General features: G+C 37.1%; 1 protein-coding gene across 10 annotated transcripts; it reads left to right on the top strand.

Moving 5' to 3' along the window:
- Positions 1 to 76: 76 nt before the first annotated feature.
- On the top strand, positions 77 to 21,036 carry map4k2 (mitogen-activated protein kinase kinase kinase kinase 2). Of its 10 annotated transcripts, none has more exons than XM_033983243.2 (32): positions 83 to 436; positions 4,162 to 4,219; positions 5,370 to 5,460; positions 5,684 to 5,748; positions 6,205 to 6,260; positions 6,980 to 7,027; positions 7,112 to 7,154; positions 7,306 to 7,378; positions 9,094 to 9,225; positions 9,394 to 9,456; positions 9,528 to 9,609; positions 10,031 to 10,147; positions 10,217 to 10,295; positions 14,363 to 14,421; positions 14,599 to 14,648; positions 14,964 to 15,002; positions 15,352 to 15,385; positions 15,544 to 15,700; positions 16,034 to 16,206; positions 16,341 to 16,382; positions 16,795 to 16,879; positions 17,496 to 17,575; positions 17,685 to 17,745; positions 17,820 to 17,949; positions 18,082 to 18,140; positions 18,214 to 18,317; positions 18,843 to 19,014; positions 19,089 to 19,157; positions 19,254 to 19,340; positions 19,413 to 19,483; positions 19,559 to 19,614; positions 19,738 to 20,628. In XM_033983243.2, exons 1-32 carry the CDS (start codon positions 344 to 346, stop codon positions 19,823 to 19,825), a joined length of 2,616 nt encoding a protein of 871 aa, XP_033839134.1. In that variant the 5' UTR covers positions 83 to 343; the 3' UTR covers positions 19,826 to 20,628. The 10 variants fall into 10 exon arrangements, with proteins under 10 accessions (XP_055084853.1, XP_033839134.1, XP_033839133.1 ...); XM_033983242.2 differs by having other exon boundaries at positions 14,596 to 14,648; XM_055228878.1 differs by lacking the exon at positions 14,964 to 15,002 and having other exon boundaries at positions 77 to 436.
- Positions 21,037 to 21,290: the final 254 nt, after the last annotated feature.

The raw sequence follows: 21,290 nt of genomic DNA, 5'->3' as shown, positions 1-21,290 counted from the left end.
CTGCCAAACCAGCGCACTGATAGTTGATGGGCACATTTTTTACAGTGTGGGAGGTGTCTGCTCATGCGTATTGGACTCTAGCGCCAGTTGGGACTCTTTGCACCTCTGGGTTGTAGTGCGTGCTTCTGTTGTCGCGTGGAGTGTGTTGCTTCTGTGCGTGAACACCGTGTGCCCTTATGCCTGATCGATACAAAGCCTTTTAGCGAGCCTTAATTCCCCATAGCACTGTCCTCCTCTTGGTCAGATCCAGCGTTCGCCTCCTGGTCACAACAACAGCTGGGATGTACGAGTGAAGAGAGACCCGCGCCCGCTTGGACCGCAGTGCCCACAGGGGTACGCAGACATGGACAGGATAGGGGTGTCGTTCCTGGACCCTCTGGATGACTATGAACTCATCCACCGTATCGGCTGCGGCACCTATGGTGATGTTTTCAAGGTGAGTGGCTGTGATTTTACCCAGTCAGTGCGATGGGGGACAAAAGCGCACTCCGGGGGGACGTGTTAGTTCATGAACAAAAATTTTCTCTGCGCACTTAATCCAGTACACTAAACTTCATTGTTGGAGAGGGTTGTGTGTTGTTGCCAAAACCTGGATGAGCAAAAAAGATTGAATGAAATTAGATTAGATTGATTGTAATTTAATTAACCATTAGATTCTAATGGTTCTAATGGTTCTAATGCTTCTTCTAATGATTAAAAGAACCTGAGCCTGTTGCATTACTAGAACATGCAGAGAGGTCGCTCTTGAGGATTTCATGTCAGGATTCAAACATCCTGTGTGCATCCATTCCTGCAGAACAATTGCATCGTTTTGTCTTCTTAAACTTCCTCATTAACTCACTGCTCTTTCAATCATAGGTCCCTATAAAACCCCTGTTTCCTCATCACCTTTTTATAATTTGACACAACCACTCATGAGCAGTGGGCTGCATTATGATCCATAATTGTCATAATAATTTATGTTATGTTACATTGTTACATTTTGGTCTTCATCACCATCATCACTTTTACATGTTGCCACAGTAACACCGAAACACTTGGCTGTGCGCATTCTGATGAGGGGCTTTAGGAGGAGTCTGTGAATGTTGATTGTGCCATAGCATGTTACACTTCCATCACTGAATTATGATAACCTCAAACAGATCAAACCTGTTTCTAAAAAAAATGCAAAAATATAAAGAGATATGTCTTATGCATTCTGAGGTAGGCTACTGCTTTTGGTAAATTTCTACTTTCAAGTCAATGATGGTCATCTCAGCCCCTGTCCTGTTAGTATAGTGAGAGGCCTATAGTGAGATAATTAAAAGAATGTAGTGGTTGAAATTGACTTTTTATCCACTATAGCAACTAATGATACTGTTTGGTGAAATATAATATGTTTTACACAACACTTCCAGGAGCAGCATTGGTCATAACTGTAAAAAGTACAACTGTTGCTGTTAAACAATAGGTGTAACAATAGAGGGAAAAGCAGTGTTACTTCCCAGACAATTGTACATTGACCTCCCACTGGTGCCGCGCTGATGGACATGTGACTGAGTGGGCTTACAGTGGAGACCCCTTGTGATGAAGAAGGCTGAAAGCTTCACTGAGAGCACACTTTTACTGAATGATATCCGTGTGTGTCCCAGCCTGCCCTTACATAGTCTCACAATTGTCACACTTGTGATATTACTACTACAATTGATATTAACAATTCTTATGTTGACTTATATTTGATCAAAAAATTACATTCACTGTAATTGATATGATTGTATTTAACTTTAATTCTTGATTGATTGCATATTTTATTTCAATGTATTTTTTGTGTAGTGTAGACACACTGGGTATATTTACATGGCTAGTAAAAATCTAATTACTATAATAATCAGATAACACAAAAATTTGATTTTGGTGTGTTTACAAGCACAAAATAAATCTGATAATCAAAAATACCTGGTGGCATGTGTCAGATAATATATGGATTTTACAAATGCAATTAATGAAAAACATAACTTCAATCTTTAATAGTTATAATTAGTTAATGATCTGATTTTTTTAACATAGCCACTGTAATCACGTGTCTGCTGGGCTATATCTTGCTGTTCATTTTGATGCACCTGTGTGGCCACAGTGACTGAAAATGTTTATTGAGGTGTGCCTATGGAGGACTTCTCAGACGGGAAAAGATGGATATGAGCACCAGGAGTTGGAACCATTTTGTGTATTTTGATCCAATGCAAGACAAGAGAAATGATCTGATAAAGGTTTTTTGCTGAAACATAATCACAAAATAAAAATAAAAAAAAAGTTTTGGATCGGTCACCTGAGTGTGCCAAGATTTGTCCTGCTCCTTGCATTTGCACCTCTATAAAGACATTGACGTGCATTTTATGTTTGATTTGAAACTTTTTCTATATCACCGTTGTAGTTGCCATGTAGCTCACTTCTTCCTTTTTTTGGTTCTACATCTTTTTTTACCAGTAGGCCTATGTCTTCAACAAGTTCACGTTTCTGTTCTTGTTTTGTTATTATTTTGAAACCATGAGGAAGATTTGAAGGACAAGGTTGTTTTCTAGAGTCTGGAAAGGCCTATTACTGTGAGGTTTTGACTAAAGAAAATAATTATCAATGTTCTGTAGGAGTGAAATGACTTGCCAGTAAATTTAACATTTGTAAAATTTAATGGTGAAACTGCAAATATGAATTTCTCCAAATTAACATCAAGTTGCTATTAGCTATCAGTGCAAATCTTTTAATTTATTCAGGTATGGGACAGGCACACATTTTAGTCTATTCCAATGGAGTGAGTCTTTCTGTATTGTTCCACATTATAGCTTTATTTTTGACTAATTTACATTTTTATAAACTTTGTTTGAACCATTGAGTGTTAGTTCTCCTCTACTAATATTGCTTTCTGTCTGCATTGTCCAAAACTAGGCTTTTTAAAATATTTCTTTTCTATGCTCAAACATTGATTCAGCATTCAAAAATTAGTTATTTGATATGGTCTAAACCCACTCTAAACACGCTAAACAAGACTCCATTTTGGACATATGATCAAACTACAGTAGAACGTCCTTCCCCATTACACATATGTAACCCCAAGTTATTTCAGGCCCCACAACATGCAGAACCCACTGGAGACATGACTATCAGGGTTGTCACAGGAAGCATGGTGCAGGGACAGGAAAGAAAACAGGAAGTAAATGCAGCTAAGCAGATTGTTTTGAGGTGAGCTCTGCACCTGATTGGTCGCGGATTTGTTTGTTGTCGACATGTGACGTAAGAGGCGCGGGTGAATGGGGATGACTGATGTTCACAGGAAGAAGGTAGGAAGCAACCAACTGTAAAAGTGGCTAATGCTACATCCAGATCTTTGGGCATGACATAAACCTGTGTATTAGACAGACGGACATAATGTAACTCAGTCCAAGCATTACGTTTTCAATATTGTAAAATCATTTTGCATTTTAAAATATTATTTTAAACTGATCCTGGATTATATCTGAACAAAAACATAAACATAAAAGGACCAAATCAAGTTCACATCTTTCTGGGTTCAAACTACAGATTTCAGATGTTGTCTCTAAAAGTGATTTGAAATTAAAGTTCCATGATATTTAGGAGTAGTATTAGATAAATACATTTCTGAGACCTATAGATCACATCCTTTGAGAATGTTTTAATAAATCTAATTTAAAAAAATATTATCATGTGTCATTGTATTCCTTTATTGATGTATCCTGGAATCAGTTTTCATTAGAAAAAAGACTGGTGTAATATTTGTAATTGTAATGTTTGTGTGAATCAAACCAAGGTTAAAAGTAAGAGAAGAGACTAGCTCAACCTAATTATAGATCCCTATTGTCAAGAGATAGGAGTTGGATATATGCCCAGTTTTTTTTTTCTTGATGGGGGATATGTGGCAAAACTCCAGCAAGGTTTTTCAAAGACTGGAGTCAGTCAGAGTCAGCAAAAAGTCCAACAAACAAATTCCGAATACAAACATTTCTTGATAACCCATTTTAACATGATAAAAGCTAAAATGTCTAAATATTGACATTCTTCAATGAAATATATATCTTCAACAGCAGTTTTACCAATTATTCTTGAAACATTGTATCTGAATTGATAAATAAAACATTGATTGAAACTCTACATTTTTTTTTTTTCTTCAAGGCTCGTAACATCAGGACATCTGAACTGGCTGCAATCAAGATTGTCAAACTGGACCCAGGTATGCTAACAGTCAAGTGAGAAACACCAAGCAAACAGCTGCTGTTTTCTAAAACATATGTCCTACTCTACTAGTCTAGACCCTGTAATGAAGAACCCCTTGTGGCATTCCTTTGTTGCAAAACACATTTTAGAAGAAATATTGGGCTTAAGATAAACAAATAGGCTTAACTGTAATTTATCAATGTACTATGTATGTGCAGCCTCATGTTTTACTCAGGGCCTCATTTATCAAGAATTCACTCATGTGCTAAATGGCTAAGCACGCTAAAAGTGGAACAAAAACCCAATGCAATTTCTCACAGAGACGCAAAAAAAGATGCAGCACACTTTTGCTCCTATGACTGAATGAATATACTAAACGGGGCGTTTTCACCATTATGCGCAAAAATTGAGGTGCAGGAAAAGCAAATGAAGTTGTTTAGCGAGTGCTGCCAGAGTGAGAGCTATGAGCTAAAACCGTGTTATAATATTCTACATTGGAGAAACAGGTACAAACCTTATAAACAGAATAGCTGCTGCAATTTGTGCACCTATAGAGCATTTGATAGTGATAAAGGCTTTACATTGACCTTCAAGGACAGATGAGATAATAACATGTTGTTTTCGAAGCAGCAGTAATAAAATATAAACTCTTTACTTGTGGCATTTTGGCCCTGACTCCTACAAGTTTTCCACTGATTTCCACAGCAGCTGTTTGTCGAACTGGACTTTCATGCACCTGTCCCATGTCCTTAAGACTGTCTCATGTTCTAAAGCGGAAACTGCCGCATCCAGTCACTGCATACAGGGATCCTGGATGGTGCGATGTGTGTCCCTGTCTTTGCACTGCTCCAGTGCCACAAAGCAAATGCTGATTAACCTACTGTGTTAAGTTTTCACAGGTCCTCGTCAGACGCCCCTTAATCCAAATGTTAACACTTTAACAATTCAGTATAGCTCATAGAAACAGAGGCATGCAAACTTCTGCACTCACTGAATGCTCTCATTGACAAATCAATCAATTTTGCCGCAGAAATATTATGTGCACTTCCTATCGGTAAATCGCACGCAACACACTGACAAAGAGCACATACTGTTTTTCAGTTTAGACTCGTAGTTTAGCGTATGGATTGATAACTGAGGCCCTTAGTTTGAATTTGTGTGTTTAGGGGATGACATCACCTCCATCCAGCAGGAGATCACCATGATGAAGGAGTGCAAACACAAAAACATTGTAGCCTATTTTGGCAGCTACCACAGGTGTGTAAAGTCTAAAACTTTAAATTGTGACTTAATACAATTCTGAAAGGAAAAAGTTCTGATATTGCTGTCCAAATCTGGGAAAGATATGTAGAGTTTAGCCTATGCTGCCTCATTCCTCTGCCACTTTAGATAATTGATGTATAACTTAGTAATAACTGATTAATTAATTTTGCTGAATCTGTTTTATGGCTACACTAAAATCTCTTTGTTTCTCTTTAAGGAACACAAAATTGTGGATTTGCATGGAGTACTGCGGAGGAGGATCCCTACAAGATATTTACCATTGTACAGAAATACTACTATCTACTACTACTACTATATTACTGTTACTTTGAATATGCTCAAAAGAACAAAGTGTAAAATTACTTTACATGTATTTGTAAGTAATGACAATAATGAACTATAAAGAAAAAACCCTAAACTTTACTCCAAAAACAGTATTGTGCAAATGTGTGTTCATATGGATAATGCTTCAAATCTCAGTACACAATTATACGATCTTCCAGAGTTATCGTTGTTGTTTTAACTTGCCTTTCAAGCCTACTGTCGATGGTTTAGGTGTATTTACATTCTAAGAACCGCAGGTGTTACAGAGGCAGTGTTTGTCAGTTTGCCAGTGAAAGACATGTAATTAGCTGAACTAAAAGACTTGGAGAAGGATTTATCTAATTTTCACCCAAACCTCAGGGCTGTTTCTACTTTTTACTGTGAGTTATTCATCACTGTTCTTTTCTTATGCAGTGACAGGTCCATTAAAAGAGAAGCAGATAGCTTTTGTGTGCCGAGAAACTCTTCAGGTGAGACTTCATTGTCAAGTTTCTTGTCAATTTGTTGATATTATGTCCCATGTCTTTTCATTCAGTGGCACATAAGCTAGTCAGCTATTAAAATATAGGCTGCACTTGAGGTAAATAGTACAGACAGAGCAGGGTGCAGTAAAAATGCTGAAATGTGGCGCTTTGTTACTAAACATATATTTACTGAGATGGCAGTTCTAAACACAATGTGTATGCATGCATCACTTTATTGGGTCAGGATGAAAAAGCTATTAGGATTTATACTATTTTGTAAAGACTTGTGTTGGGTGTGGGACAATATACATTTAAATGCATATTTAATACATTAGACTCCACCTTTAGATTTTATATATAATACCTATTTTTTTAATCCTATCTGTGGTCAGCCTACTGAAATTCATGAATGTGTTTCTCTGTTCTTCTAACCCAGTTAATTCCATACAGGTTTTTCTGTCACTGAATGGTTATCAGTTATTTCGGCGTCTCTAGAGAACAGACAGCTATTATGTTTGTTCAGCTGATCATTAATTTTAGACCATTATTTTAGATGCTGTCAGTTGTCAAATGTCATAAATACTTAATTATTAAATAATTATCTTATTACCAGTCCTCTAATAATAACTCATATAGGGCAGCTCTGCTTAGTCATTTTGAAGTGATTAAGATTACTGGATACTGGAAGATGACCAGTTGAACAGTCATATTTTTTCTTTGTACAGGGCTTGTATCATCTTCATGAAACTGGCAAAATGCACCGAGACATCAAGGTAAAAAAAAATCTCTAAAAACTTTATTTAAAATGATGACCAATTATTTTTTCTGTAACTAAAGTAATTTTGCCTTTTGCCCAGGGTGCCAACATCCTTCTAACAGAACGCGGAGATGTCAAACTGGGTCAGTACAGATAGGACAGGGACTCACACACGATAAACATTCTTAAGTGATATTTTACAAATGTGCTAACTGTTCTGTAGTATTTGCATTTGACCTTCACCAATGACACAACACTTTTCTGTATTTATTTTAAAAAATGTAATTTCATCAGCTGACTTTGGAGTAGCTGCGGAGATCAGTGCTTCTGTCGCCAAGAGAAAGTCTTTTATAGGAACACCATACTGGTAAGATGAAAGTAACCATATCATCTAGAGCAATTAATTGTTTATTTAATTTCAATGTTTTTTTATTTCCACAATTTTGAGATATTTCTATTTTGTATACATGTTAATTATATAAAGTGTAGTGACCATTTCTAAGCTTTAAACAGACATACAGAGCTACCAGTAAAAGAACAAGGAGACAAAAAATAAGTCCTTTTTAATGACAGAAAAAATAAACAATCCTCATTCATAGTACTGGAAAATTCATGTGCTCCCACACCTGACTTAGCTCAACTCAGTGCATGATAACGCATGGTTTTCATTACATTATAATATTATTACTCATTACATTATAAATTTGACCTTTTTTATCATCTTAACTTAATATTTTACTTTATCATTTTAACAAAAAAATCTTTACCTTTAATTAAATAATTTTGCTTTTCGCTGAAGTCTTTTTGGTCAAAATAATATTATAAAAAAACATAACTTGTTTCTGGGCATACGGCTCTCTCTAAAAGCATCATGGAATCCTTTCTTTTTAATCAAATACTTTTCTTAGTCTTTCTTAGTCTATTGCTTTATCGACTTGTTGTTACATGTTCATCAAGAATTTTTATGCTGCCTCGGGACTTGTTTTCGTTCCCCATTCAACGCATTCCCTTTCAAAGTAAATGAATGAAATAAAACAGGGGTGATGTCACAGAAACCTGTTTTATTTTACATTCCTCAAAAATGGCCTCTCAACCTTATATTTTGCGTTTTTAAAGCTCACTTTACAGCAGTTATCGAAACATTATTTGGACATCTTGGGATTATGTCAGTGTGAGTGTGGGGGAGTTAGTGGCAGCTTGTCAAGGGGTGTGTTCCCATTTTAAGCTTTGTTAATATAAAACTATGTCATTTTTGTAGTGTTAGTGTGATTTAGTGTTACAAATGGAAAAGCATTTCAGATTTAAAAAATGGATTTTTTCAATGCTAAATTTAATCATTTTCACAGAATAGATTTAAGAATTCTCAATTGAATATTGTTTTGTTAGAGACATGCATGATCAGTTATCAAAATGCATGACCAGTTATCAAAATGTCATGTCTGCTGCCTAGCCAAAAAGAAAGTTGCCACCTGGATTTAACTAAGCAAATAAGTACAAGCCTCCTCAAGTTGGTCAGGTCTAGGTTCAGCAACAGTATGTGCTTAAAGAATGAGGTCAGCGGGCTATCTGAATATACTGAATGACCAGGTTATTCCATCAATGGATTTTTTCTTCCCTGATGGTACGGGCATATTCCAAGATGACAATGCCAGGATTCATTGGTTCAGGAAGCAGGGAGACATAATTTTCACACATGGATTGACCACCACAGAGTCTAGACCTTAACCCCACTGAGAATCTTTGGGATACAGTCAGAAGGCTTTGCGCAGCAGTCAGACCCTACCATCATCAATGCAAGATTTTGGTGAAAAATGAATGCAACACTGGATGGAAATAACATTGACATTGCAGAAGCTTAGCAAAACATTGCCACAGTGAATGCGTGCTATAATCAAAGCCAAAGGCGGTCAAACAAAACATTAGCGTGTGTGACTTTAGAGTGTGGTGACTTTTTTTTTTGCCAGGCAGTGTATGTAGTTGTTAAAAATTCCTATCAACAAAATAAAAATAGACAAGCATGTAACTTAAGTTAGTTGTTTAGGTCTAGGGTTGTTGGACTTTTAACCATACTGGCCTGTTCAGGATGGCTCCAGAGGTGGCAGCTGTGGAGAAGAAGGGTGGGTACAACCACTTATGTGACATCTGGGCCGTGGGCATCACAGCCATCGAGCTGGCAGAGCTGCAGCCTCCCATGTTTGACCTACACCCAATGAGGTTAGTCCACTATGCTACACTCAAATCTGGGAGTAAACCCTATTTAAGCCCCCAACTGTGAGCAGTGAACACTTATGTAACTACCAACTGGAATGCATTTATTTTACTATATGAATGTAAACTTCTGCAACAGTCTCTACAACAGTGACATTTAAAACTATGTTGCAGAGCTCTGATGTTGATGTCTAAGAGCAACTTCCAGCCTCCAAAACTAAAAGACAAAACAAAATGGTCAGTCCTTTATTTTAGCTGGATCTGTGTCATTTGGACAGTTATATGAGTGTATTGTGTTTACTGTGCAGGTCGTCAGGGTTCCAAAGCTTTGTGAAGATGGCCCTCATAAAAAACCCACGGAAAAGGCCATCAGCTGAGACTCTGCTGCAGGTACTTGATTGCAAGAGCTAGTTTTGCACAACTATTTGCCAGTTGTGTCACAAATCATCTAATGTATGTATTGTTAGAATCTGTTCTCTGGAAGCTTCAGACAACTGAATGCATTCATTTTTATTTTATTAGTTTATTTAAACAGGGACCATGCACAAGAAAGTGCATTATGTAAATTTTATGGTGGAGGGTTCGAAACCTACTTCTCTTCATGAATTTTTTCACTGATGGATGCTATACTAAGTGAGAATTCAATACTATGTTTGATATTAAAATTAAATATGACCATCACTGTACATTAAGTCCGGACACCGATTCATTGCTGTGGCAACATCTAGGAAGAAAATATGTAACAAGTACTTTTTAGAACGATGCATGTTATTTATGGTATAAAATGTATAAATAATGTTTTTTTGTCCAGCATCCCTTTGTGACCCAACTGTTGACGAGGAACCTGATTATTGAGCTGCTAGACTTGGCCAGTAATCCTGAGCTCTTCAACAGCCACTCCCACAGCCTGGATGAGAATGATTTGGAGGTCTGAGCACACTGTGACAGACTCCATCTTCATCCTTTCAGTTTTGTATAAATGTGTTTATGTTGGCAGGTCGAAGAAGAGGCTCCAGACAAGATCCAGTCAGCGGGGAAGCACCTGGCCGTGGAGAGAACCTTGTCTGAGGAACAATGTAAGGTCACACCCTGAATACTGGACTCTCACAGCTAATAGAGGATTACTGCAGGAAATGTGCTCAATGTGCTGTCAAACAGAACATGGGGCTGCAGAAAAATACACAGTGTGGACATTTTTTCATGTGTGGTCCAGTGGCACCCACTTATACAGTTGTTTGGGTTGCTCAGCTATAGTGCAAATGCTGAACAGTTAGGTGCCCTGTCTCAAGATGTTCTCAGGTTCTGTCTTACTTACCTTCTTCTGAAATTTTATGGCACGATTATCATGGCCACAGTAACTGCAATTAGTATTACAAGAAATATCACGATAATTATTAAAATTATTGACTGTTTTAAAAAGTTAGTTATAGAGGCATTAATAATTTATGCCCAGTATTACAATTATCTAGGAGAGAAAATCATGCTTTTTTCTATGTGGTCTGGTGGTATCTGGTATAATGGCATTATATCTGTTGGTGATTATAACAAACATACATGTACCACAAACTATTATTGTCTTTTATCACAGTTGACGATATTATTTTTTGTTTTGCCATGCCTTCATGAAGGTGTAGTTAAATGTAGAGGACACTTGAGGATAAATCTAAATTTTATCTCTCTTAAATTGCTGATTCATATGCATTTTGAGGCTTTTCTTAGTTTTATGGTAATATTTGAACTTTAGTATTTCTTTAACAAATATTTATTTATTACTTATAGAAAGAGTATTTGGAACCCTTGATAATTTTTAATAATATTACTGTATTTTTAATGTCCATTTACTGAGTATATACTTGATATGCTTGTTCATGCAGAGCTTACTATGAGACCTACAGACCTACAATTTTAGTCCTTCACATTCACATTGACAGTTGTAAAATCAGTATTGTCATTTCCTGATGGTCACAGGAAATGACAATACTGATCAAATGTCATATGTTTGTGGGGGTTGTTTATGAATAGATTTCAGTATCTGGAGGAAGTTGTGGTTGACATGTGAGAGATTGGTTACATACCTGCCAAAGGTGTTAACTTTGAATATCAAGAAGTCTAGACTGTATAGACGCAATAACATGTGTATTTGGTGTAGAGATGGGAGATATAAGTACTATTACAAAATATCTTAGATTTTTTTAAGGTATGAAAAAATGTAATTAGATAGCAGTCAAAAAGTAGCAATTAAACAACAGAAACCAATGGTATAATCATCCAAACAAGGGCACTAGTTGATATTTCTTAATTTTATTGTCCACTTACTTTTCTGAGATACCTGAACCTCAACCAAGGGTGTGTCCTTGTTTGGTTTTGGTATGAGCCCAGTTGAGTCCTGATGTATAGGCCTGCTTTGGTCCTCCTCAAGGCCTGATTCAATCCTGGTCTAACATACAGTGGGGCAAAAAATTATTTAGTCAGCCACCAATTGTGCAAGCTCTCCCACTTAAAAAGATGAGAGCGGTACACTTAAAGACAAAATGAGAAGGAAAAAAAATCACATTGTCTGATTTTTAAAGAATTTATTTGCAAATTATGGTGGAAAATCAGTATTTGGTCAATAACAAAAGTTCATCTCAATACTTGATATATACCCTTTGTTGGCAATAACAGAGGTTAAACCTTTTCTGAGAGTCTCCACAAGGTTTTCACCCACTGTTGCATGTACCGGTAGTTTGGCCCATTCCTCCACGCATATCTCCTCTAGAGCAGTGATGGTTTGGGGCTGTTGCTGGGAAACATGGACTTTCAACTCCCTTCAAAGATTTTCTATGGAGTTGAGATCTGGAGACTAGCTAGGCCACCCCAGGACCTTGAAATGCTTCTCATGAAGTCACTCCTTCATTGTCCGGGCAGTGTGTTTGGGATCATTGTCATGCTGAAAGACCCACCCCTTGCTGATGGCAGGAGGTTTTCACACAAAATCTCACGATACATGGCCTCATTCATTCTTTCCTCGCCCTGGTCCTTTTGCAGAAAAACAGCCCTAAAGCATAATGTTTCCACCCCCATGCTTCACAGTAGATGTGATGTTCTTTAGATGCAACTCGGCATTTTTTCTCCTTCAAACACAAACACTTTTTTTACCAAAAAGTTCTATTTTGGTTTCATCGGACCATATGACATTCTCCCAGTCCTCTTCTGGATCATCCAAATGCTCTTTAGCAAACTTCAGACAGCCTGGACATGTACTGGCTTAAACAGGGGGACACGTCTAGCACAGCAGCATTTGAGTTCCTGGCAGCGTAGTGTGTTACTGATGGTAACACTCTCTGCAGGTCCCAGCTCTCTGCAGGTCATTCACTAGGTCCCCCCATGTGGTTCTGGGATTCTTGTGATCATATTGACCCCACGGGGTGACGAAGATCGAGGGAGTTTGTTTCTGGTGTCCTTTGACAGCTCTTTGGTCTTAGCCTTAGCGGAGTTTGGAGTCTGATTGTTTGAGGTTGTGGACAGGTGTCTTTTATACTGATAACATGTTCAAACAGGTGCCATTAATACAGGTAATGAGTGGAAGACACAGGACTCTCTTAAAGAAGAAGTTACTGGTCTGTGAGAGGCAGAAATTTTGGTTGTTTATAGGTGACCATATACTTATTTTACCAAGGAATTTACTATCTATTTCATTAAAATCCTAGAAACGTGATTTCCTGGATTCTTTCCCCCCGTTCTGTCTCTCATAGTTGAAGTGTACCTATGATGAAAATTGCAGGCCTCTCATTTATTTAAGTGGGAGAACTTGCACAATTGGTGGCTGACTAAATACTTTTTTGCCCCACTGTAGTTCCAATATAGTTCCAGTTTAGTCCCAAAGTGTGCAAAAGACATCTACAGGCACATTTCAACACATTTCTGATTGATTGTAAAAAACAAAAACAAATTAGCATTATTAGAAGAGTCTAAAAAAAATCTTGCATTTTTGTTAATGTAGCCCATCACTAATAATTCTCTTTAGTAGTTGACATAGCCATGCATTCCTGACCTCAAATGTGGGTGCTGTCCAGTGAAGTGAAGTGAAGTCACTCAGGCCAGTGCATAGAAGTGGCACTGTCCACTGTCACATACCAGTGGCATGTTTGGTGCCATCCTGTGACGCAGCCCCCATCCCACATGTGTGCACACCCCCAGCACAAAAGAAGACGCACTGGGGACCCATTGTGCTCATTCATAGAGTATTATGGAGATGAATACAGAGTTTGACTGTAAATAAAAAGACAATAACTCTACTCATGTGTTAAATATGAGAGCACACTTTTGCTTCAAAATATGTAGGGAATAAAAATTGTCAGCCATACTCAAGATAAAACAAATACACTGCTATCAGGCGATAAAAAAGGAGGAGGCAGTGTCTTGGAATGCCAGAGGTTTCTGCAGGTTGTCTTTCATACTTTTAAAAGATGAAGAATGCAGCCATAGAGTGTATATATAATATGTTATACAGTCTATGAATGCACCATATACTTTGATCATCTTGGAACGTTTAATATACAAGATTGCCTTTCTCTTTCATAAGTATCATCACTAGGTTTGCTACACAATTGATCTTTACGATACATTGATAACAGCTTGCAAAAAAACATGCACTATGAAAGCATGACTGTCGTGATTTTATGTTTTAAATAGCTGTACATTTTAATGCTCATAGTCAGAGGTGGGTGGAGTAATCAAAACTTATACTGAAGTAATAGTGCTGTTACTTTAAAATAATATTACTCAAATAGAAGTACAAAGTGGTGGTGGCTTGATAGATTAATCAAGAGGGAGGAAAAGTATGCCTCAAAACTACATGGAGAAGTAGCCTACAATTTTATTAAAAATGCATTCAAGTGAATCTCCATCTCTGCTTCTAACAAAAATGTTTTGCTTACTTTTTAATAGTTATTTTTTTTTTATGTTTTCTCAATGCCATCATATCACATTACTTGCTCAAAGCTGTTACTTTGGTTAGTAATGACCTGTCGCATTGAGCCCTCAATATTGATGTTGATGTACTAAGTGCTTAATGCAGCTAATGCTATTACATTGTGAGTGGCTGCTAAATCTCACCATCTGTTAAATCTATAATTGACTTTTGATTGTTGTGTTTTTATAGTTGACCAGGTGAAATTCAGGCCTCCTTTACGGAAAGTGACAGAGCCTTATCCTGATTTGGTGAGTCATTCAGTTACATTACTCTAGTCACATATACTTCTATTGTTCTATTGTTACCTGGGACAAAGAGGCTACGTATGAATCTATTTATTTCTTTCCAGATTAATAGCACTTCAAATATGTTTTTCATTTAAGATGTTATACGAGTATGACCTATTTTGATGGTTCGTTCAGCAGGGTTCCTATGATGACGACTGGAGTCTGTCTGGAGATGAGGATAATTCACCGTAAGACACTGATTTTCTTATGTAACAGCAAGTGGGTTAAATTATCTTGATAATGTGATTTCATTTGATGTACTATAAATTGTACAGTTTTTGTGTGTAAGATTTAATCAATGATATTTTCTCTGCATTATGTAAGTTTATAACATTTAAAAGAAAAAAAACACACACACACATTTCTAATTTGGGTAGATTACAGACAATGCAGGCTGGAGGAGTAGTGAGAAAGTTGTAGTGTGCAGAGCTGATTCCTTCCCGTCCCATTGTTAGCTGTGAGGCCGGCCCATAGTCACATAAACAGAGGTCTTCCTGTTGCAGGAGCCTTCTGGAATGTGTGGAGCAAGCTCTGCAGCTGAGGTAGGACACGGCCGCCACCCCAGCCACTAACCCTGGTGTGCCCCCCTCCCCGGACCCTCTCCTGACCCCCTCCCCATACCCCATGTGCCACCTGAAATCACCTGCTTCTCGTGGTGATGAGCTGATTAGTGGGTCTGCTGTGTCCTGTGTCCCTTGGGTGTGGGATAATACAGTAGCTCATATCATTGGCTTCAGTTTCAACTTTCAGTGCTTTTTTGTTTGCTTTTAATCGTTTTGTGATCTGTTGGATTTTGTTGCTGCAATTAGCCTGCCGACATTATGCTTTGACGTGACTGTCTTTGATTGCTTGAAAAAATATGTTGGTAATTGTACTTCTCTTGCTTTTCAGGAGTTTAACAATTAAGAGAGTGCCCTCTACTGACGTAAGTTATTAGTTAATTAGTGAATTAGTGAATTCTATTATCCTATACATGTCATGACCTCAAAACTGTTTTTATGATTAGTGTATGCCTATTAAAATGTTAATTGTATAGTGTTCTGTTCAAACATCATTAAAAGTTATTTCATTTTTCTGTTTTAGGCTGGGAGGAAGAGTAGTGTGTTCAGCCCCACCACAGCCTCCCTGCCGGCCTTCAGCTCTCTGTCCACACACACAGGTGATCAGGACCTGACCCTCAGACCCAGCTGTACCCTGGGCCCTGACACAGCTATAGACAACGATTGCCACTCTTCACCAGGTAACAACCCCATGAACATGGACACGTGCTGGTTTGCATTTAACCATGTTTATTTATTATCATAAATAGGGTCGCACAATTTGGTGAAAACATTTATTGCGCATTAGATTTGTGATGTATGTTTAAAAAGTAGGATTCTTCAGAGTGCACGTTGTAAACTACTCCAAGAGCGTTAACATTTGAGAGAAGACTGAATATGAACTAATTAATTAATACAAGAATCACATGCATTTTAGAGTGTTTGTAGAGGTATAAACAATATTTTTCTTCTTTGAAGAGGACATTCTATTATCTGAATGATTGCAGCCTTTGCATTTGATATCCATTTTCCAGGTTTGTCGCGGTGCTCTGCCACACAGGACATCCGACAGCGCTGCAGTGACCCATGCCTGCCTGGAGGGGATGCTCTACCCAAGGAAAAGAAGCCAATTGCAGTTTCACCTCCAAAAAGAGAAACCCCTCTTTCACCAGAATGGAGCACATTAAGGAAAAAGGCTGAGGACTCTGTAAGCTCATCTAAATAATAATAGCGTGCACTCTTTGCTAACCACAATAACGTTCTAATGCATTTGTTTTATACGTTTAAAGTGTGATTTGCTGTGACTTATGTGTGGTTTGTGTCATTCCCATGTTTTGTTAGAGAGCTGATTGTCATGGACTTCCTCCTACCCCTCAAGTCCATGTAAGTGTGGCATCTAACAGCATGCTAACCTAATTTTGTTTATTTATCAACCATAATCAATAATTGCTTTATTTAATGTAGGAGACAGGTAGAGGGGTGCACGGTGTGTTTGCTGCTTGTGTGCGTGTGATTGGTTGAGAGCCGAGGGGGCAGGGCTCACATGGGCAGGTGCACGTGCACGTATGTGTGAAAAGGCGGCACTCGCATCACCACGGCATTAAGGTTTGCTGAGGGAAGCCGCTACACAAGCAATTGATATTAATTACAATTACCTACCTGGGAAGAACTTAATAAATGGGTCAAAGAACATATGTGCTCTAGAAGGGATTTTCTTGAAGGAATTTTCTAGAAGGATCTATATAGCACAAAATCCTATGTACCTGATTGTTGACTTCATGTACTGTGTCTTTAGATGGGAGCGTGTTTCTCTAAAGTTTTCAATGGATGTCCACTTAAAATAAATTGTGCTGTTACCTGGATTTTCCCTAAAACAAGAGGTAAGCTCACTCTACCATAACTTTATCACATGACTCCAAGTAGTCCTGTCACAATGACACATTTTGAAGAACGATATATTCCAGAGAAATATAACGCTAAACGATAATATTGAAACTATTTTGTGCAGCTGTCACAAAGTAGGATAATCCCAGTAAACTTACTTTTAAATAGACAGTATCATTAAAAGGCCTGCAACAAATAAATAGCAGAATGAACCAATAATTAGCTTAGTCATTTATTCAACCTTTTATAGCTCAAATTTTATCATATTATAATGAAAATACCCAAATCCTCCTCACTTTTACAAAGAAATTGTACACACTATAAACACTTAGCCCAAAAATATATTGTTGTAGCTTTCATATATTGAATGAAGTCGATATTGTAATTATTGTGACAGGCCTGACTCTAAGGTTTTTTTGCAATGCATTTTTGCATTCTCAGAATGCATTAAAAGCCACTGTTTGGTTATACACATGTTATTCTTATTATTATTCATGTTATTATTTCTCAATCTATTGTTCATAGATTAAGAAAGCACAAAATGGATGTTGAAGTTTATAGTTAGCCAGTTTGATTAGATTAGATTAAATATACTATCTGTGTTTTATCTAGACCAGTATCTTATACTCGGAGCGGAGGAAGGGATTTACACATTGAACCTAAATGAACTTCATGAAGATACACTAGAGAAGGTATGGGAAGAATGAGGACAAAACTGGATTATTTTTAGAGGATAAATTGTCCAAAATGAAAATTATTAGATTATATTGTGATGCTTCTCATTGCTCTGTCCTTTTTCAGTTGCTGCCACAGAGATGCACATGGCTTTATGTTATGAACAATGTGCTAATGACTGTTTCTGGTAATGATTGCTATTCTCAGATGCTAAACAGTGTCAGAAATAGATTTTCAATTATTTGATGCTGTGTCCTGCAGGGAAATCCTCACAGCTCTGCTCCCACAGTCTGACAGGTCTGTTTGAACACAAAGGCACAGAGAGTGTGCACAAGAGGCCCAGCACCCTGTCACTCAGCACCAACCGCTTTACTGAGAGAATCAGCCACAGGTAAAGAGAAAATGGATATATGTAATTAGAATGTTCTTGTGGTTATATGTGAGATTGGTCATATTTTAAACTTTATTTTCTTCACTGAGTAAATGAAACTTTATTTTGAAACAATAACTGTACATTCCACAGAAAGTTTGCTGTGTCGGGAAAGATCCCTGACACTAAAGGCTGCAGGAGGTGTAGTGTAGGTAAGACATGCCAAGCACAATCTTAGAGCTGAGTTTATCTTTTTCTCTAAAATACAGGACATGTTTCCCACAGCCAGAAACCCTTATACAGACAGCACTTTTCTGTGTGCGGCTGTGCCCTCTGGTCTAGTCCTGCTCCTGTGGTATGAGCCTCTGCAGAAGTTCATGCATCTTAAGGTTAGTGGATGACGTTTTATTCAAGATATTATAGATTTTAGAGGTTTCGAATACGTTCTAAAGTCCTGACTGAAGGCAAAAATGAAGTGGAACATAATGTCCAATTCATTGAGGAACTGGAATTAACCACAGATTGTCACAAAATGTTAAAAATCAAGGGTTTAATGCCTGTTAAAAGCCATTTACAATTTTCTTTTATTTTTGTATTTGTCATTTGTGCATTGTGGACAAAAGATTTTTGAGTAAAAAAAAAAACACCTCAAACTCAAAAAAACCTTTTTGCCCAGTTGACAGAATTCATTTTTTCTTTTACTATCCAAAAGGCAAATTTACAAATTACTGAGCCTTAGAACATGCTATTTTGTAACACAATTCTGCATCTTAGTATTGTTATTAGCTGTGCCCCATCTGTATTACATGTAATTGGCCTGTATTCCAGAATTTTGAACATTCCGATGAGTCTATAATTTTAGATATTATTTTGTAGGTTTCCTTTCCTGAATATTATCAACCTGTGTATTTTAGCATATAGCTGTAAAGCTGCCTGACAGTCTGCCTGTATTTGAGCTGCTGGTGGTGGTCACAGATGAATTTCCTCAGCTCTGTGTTGGAGTGAGAGACTTCAGTAATGGGAAAAGTGGTCAGGAACTCATGTTTGACATCATAGAGCTCAATGGTGCTCCTATCTCTATACCAGGTACTTTAACCCCTCTGTTCACTGTTGTCATTTAACGCTACAATTATTGTGTCAAAAGCATTCTCACTTTGCAGACAGTGGTGCACTTAAGGCTGGACAGGTGACCCAGCTTGACAGAGACACAGTTCTTATTGCATTAGAAAGTAAGTGGCCACATTTCCATCTTTTGACGAATATTCAAGGATACAATAGCTTGACAGCGTTTTACCAACCTAAAAGCTGTGATGTTCCTTTTACAGAGATGGTTAAGATTGTCAACTTGAAAGGACAACCATCCAAAGAGCTATCTGCGGAAATGCTATTTGACTTCTCCATTGAAACTCTAGGTAAGTTTTGTATAATGAAAGCATTACATTTTATTCTATGTAATATTAACTGATCTTTTTTTTTTTTTTTAGTTTGCTTACAAGATAGTGTTTTGGCTTTCTGGAAACATGGTCTCAAAGGGAAGAGCTTTCATTCTGGTGAAGTGAGTGTGAAATTTTAATATTTAACTACTGAATGGTATTTTTTGTTTTAATGAAAATGTTATCTTTATGTTAAGGTGACACAAGAGATTACAGATGAGAGCCGGTCTTTCAGAGTCCTGGGAACAAACAGGTGTGGGACATTTGGTCAAGTGTTTTTTTGTTTTTGTATTGTTTTCTTTAATAAACAAAATCGTATTGTAGAGACACAGTCATGGCCAATGCTTCCCCTTTTTTGCTTTTTGGTCTTTCATAGGGACATTATTCTTCAAAGCACACCAACTGATGACCCCTCAGCGCTGAGCAACCTCTACATATTAACCGGACATGAAAGTAGCTACTAACTGTTGGGAATTACCAAGAACTTAATGTTTATTGCACTCCATGTTGTAAATCTGTGGTAGACACCAGCAAATGCCAAGACATGCCATCCCGGACTCTAATGAAATGAAAGCCAATGGCTGAAGCTGCTTCTCATGGCCCAGTTACAACAACCACTGTAAATATTTCAGAGCTTGAATGGACATTTGGAACTAACAATATAATGTGTGAACCTATAGCATTCATGGTATGCAAGAGAAATGATAACTTTCTAAAGAGAAGTTTTTTTCTTCAGCAATAATGTCTGTACTTTTACTAAGCACAGAACACACCTCTGTACTTTATAAAGGCTGTTAGGTTTGTTAAAAAACCTTAAAGAAACATGGACTGTATTTTTTTTTTTACAGGGGGCATGATATTTCATAACAAGGATATCTATATCCACAGACTGAGAGACAACAATGTATCAGATTAATAAACCCACTGTTACAAATAACTTAAATGAATGTATGTTATAGCCTATGTAAAATGGCCTTTTGTTAGAGGCAACATTCTTGAGTGTTACCGGAGTGTCAGTGCATTTTGTTTGTTTAAAGGGAGACTATTACTTTACTTTATAATATATTCTGAATTGTTCAGTGGAAGTAATCCCTCGAATTTTCCCTCCCTATCTGCAGGATTTTAAATTACCACTAGATGGAGGCCTGAATCACAGTGTGCCACAAAATTGTAAAGTAGATCTTTTAGCTTAATATTAACCTATCATCACTACAGATCATACTTGTATTTATTTATTTATAAATAAAAGCAGATGTTATTACAGTTGTCCACACCATAAATGCTTTACATTACAATAATTGTTAAAATAATTTTTAATGAAAAGCAACAAAAGTTTAAAAATAGCCAAAAAACAAATGTTTTTGATTTTTTTTTTTTTCGACTGCCATATATATATATATATATAAAACTTCGTAAAGACTAAGGCTATGTTTCAAGAAGCAGGGTTAGTCCAACCTCAGGATATGTTAACCCTGAAAAGAGTTCAACCCAGAGTTTTCAGTTTCAAAGACGGTCAGCACAGTAATTCACTCTCTGAACCTAACCTGGTCCAGAGCAGTAGTTATTCCTCTAACCCTGACCTTAACCAGAGTCTGCTCCTGAAAGAGAGCTCTGATTGGACAGTTCACTTGCCCAGTCACAGAAGTAGGAAGAGTTAAATCAAGGTTTAATGATGAGGATTAAATTTTATAAACATAATTTATTTTACACGTTTTTTAACATTTTGTTCCAATTTGTAATGTATAACACAACTTATAACTTCTTAAAATAGTTAGGTCACAATTATTAGCTTGATGTCAAATGGACATCAATGGACAATTACTGGATTAATTGAAGTTCACTGTTGCCTTCATTTTATGCATGTATTTAATGTACAAAAGTACACACACAACATAAAAAAAAAAGTGTTTTAGTTATTCACACAAATTC

This window comes from Periophthalmus magnuspinnatus, chromosome 18, assembly GCF_009829125.3.
Source record: "Periophthalmus magnuspinnatus isolate fPerMag1 chromosome 18, fPerMag1.2.pri, whole genome shotgun sequence".
NCBI lineage: Eukaryota > Metazoa > Chordata > Actinopteri > Gobiiformes > Gobiidae > Periophthalmus > Periophthalmus magnuspinnatus.
The sequence above is the reverse complement of the archived record's forward strand: the minus strand, read 5'-3'. Positions and strand labels throughout refer to the sequence as shown.

Coding starts and splice junctions, on each gene's coding strand:
- map4k2 (XM_033983238.2), top strand. CDS start 344: ATGGACAGGATAGGGGTGTCGTTCCTGGACCCTCTGGATGACTATGAA. Junction 5,461..5,683: donor TATTTTGGCAGCTACCACAG/GTGTGTAAAGTC, acceptor TTTCTCTTTAAG/GAACACAAAATTGTGGATTT. Junction 15,003..15,351: donor GAGCAAGCTCTGCAGCTGAG/GTAGGACACGGC, acceptor CTTGCTTTTCAG/GAGTTTAACAATTAAGAGAG.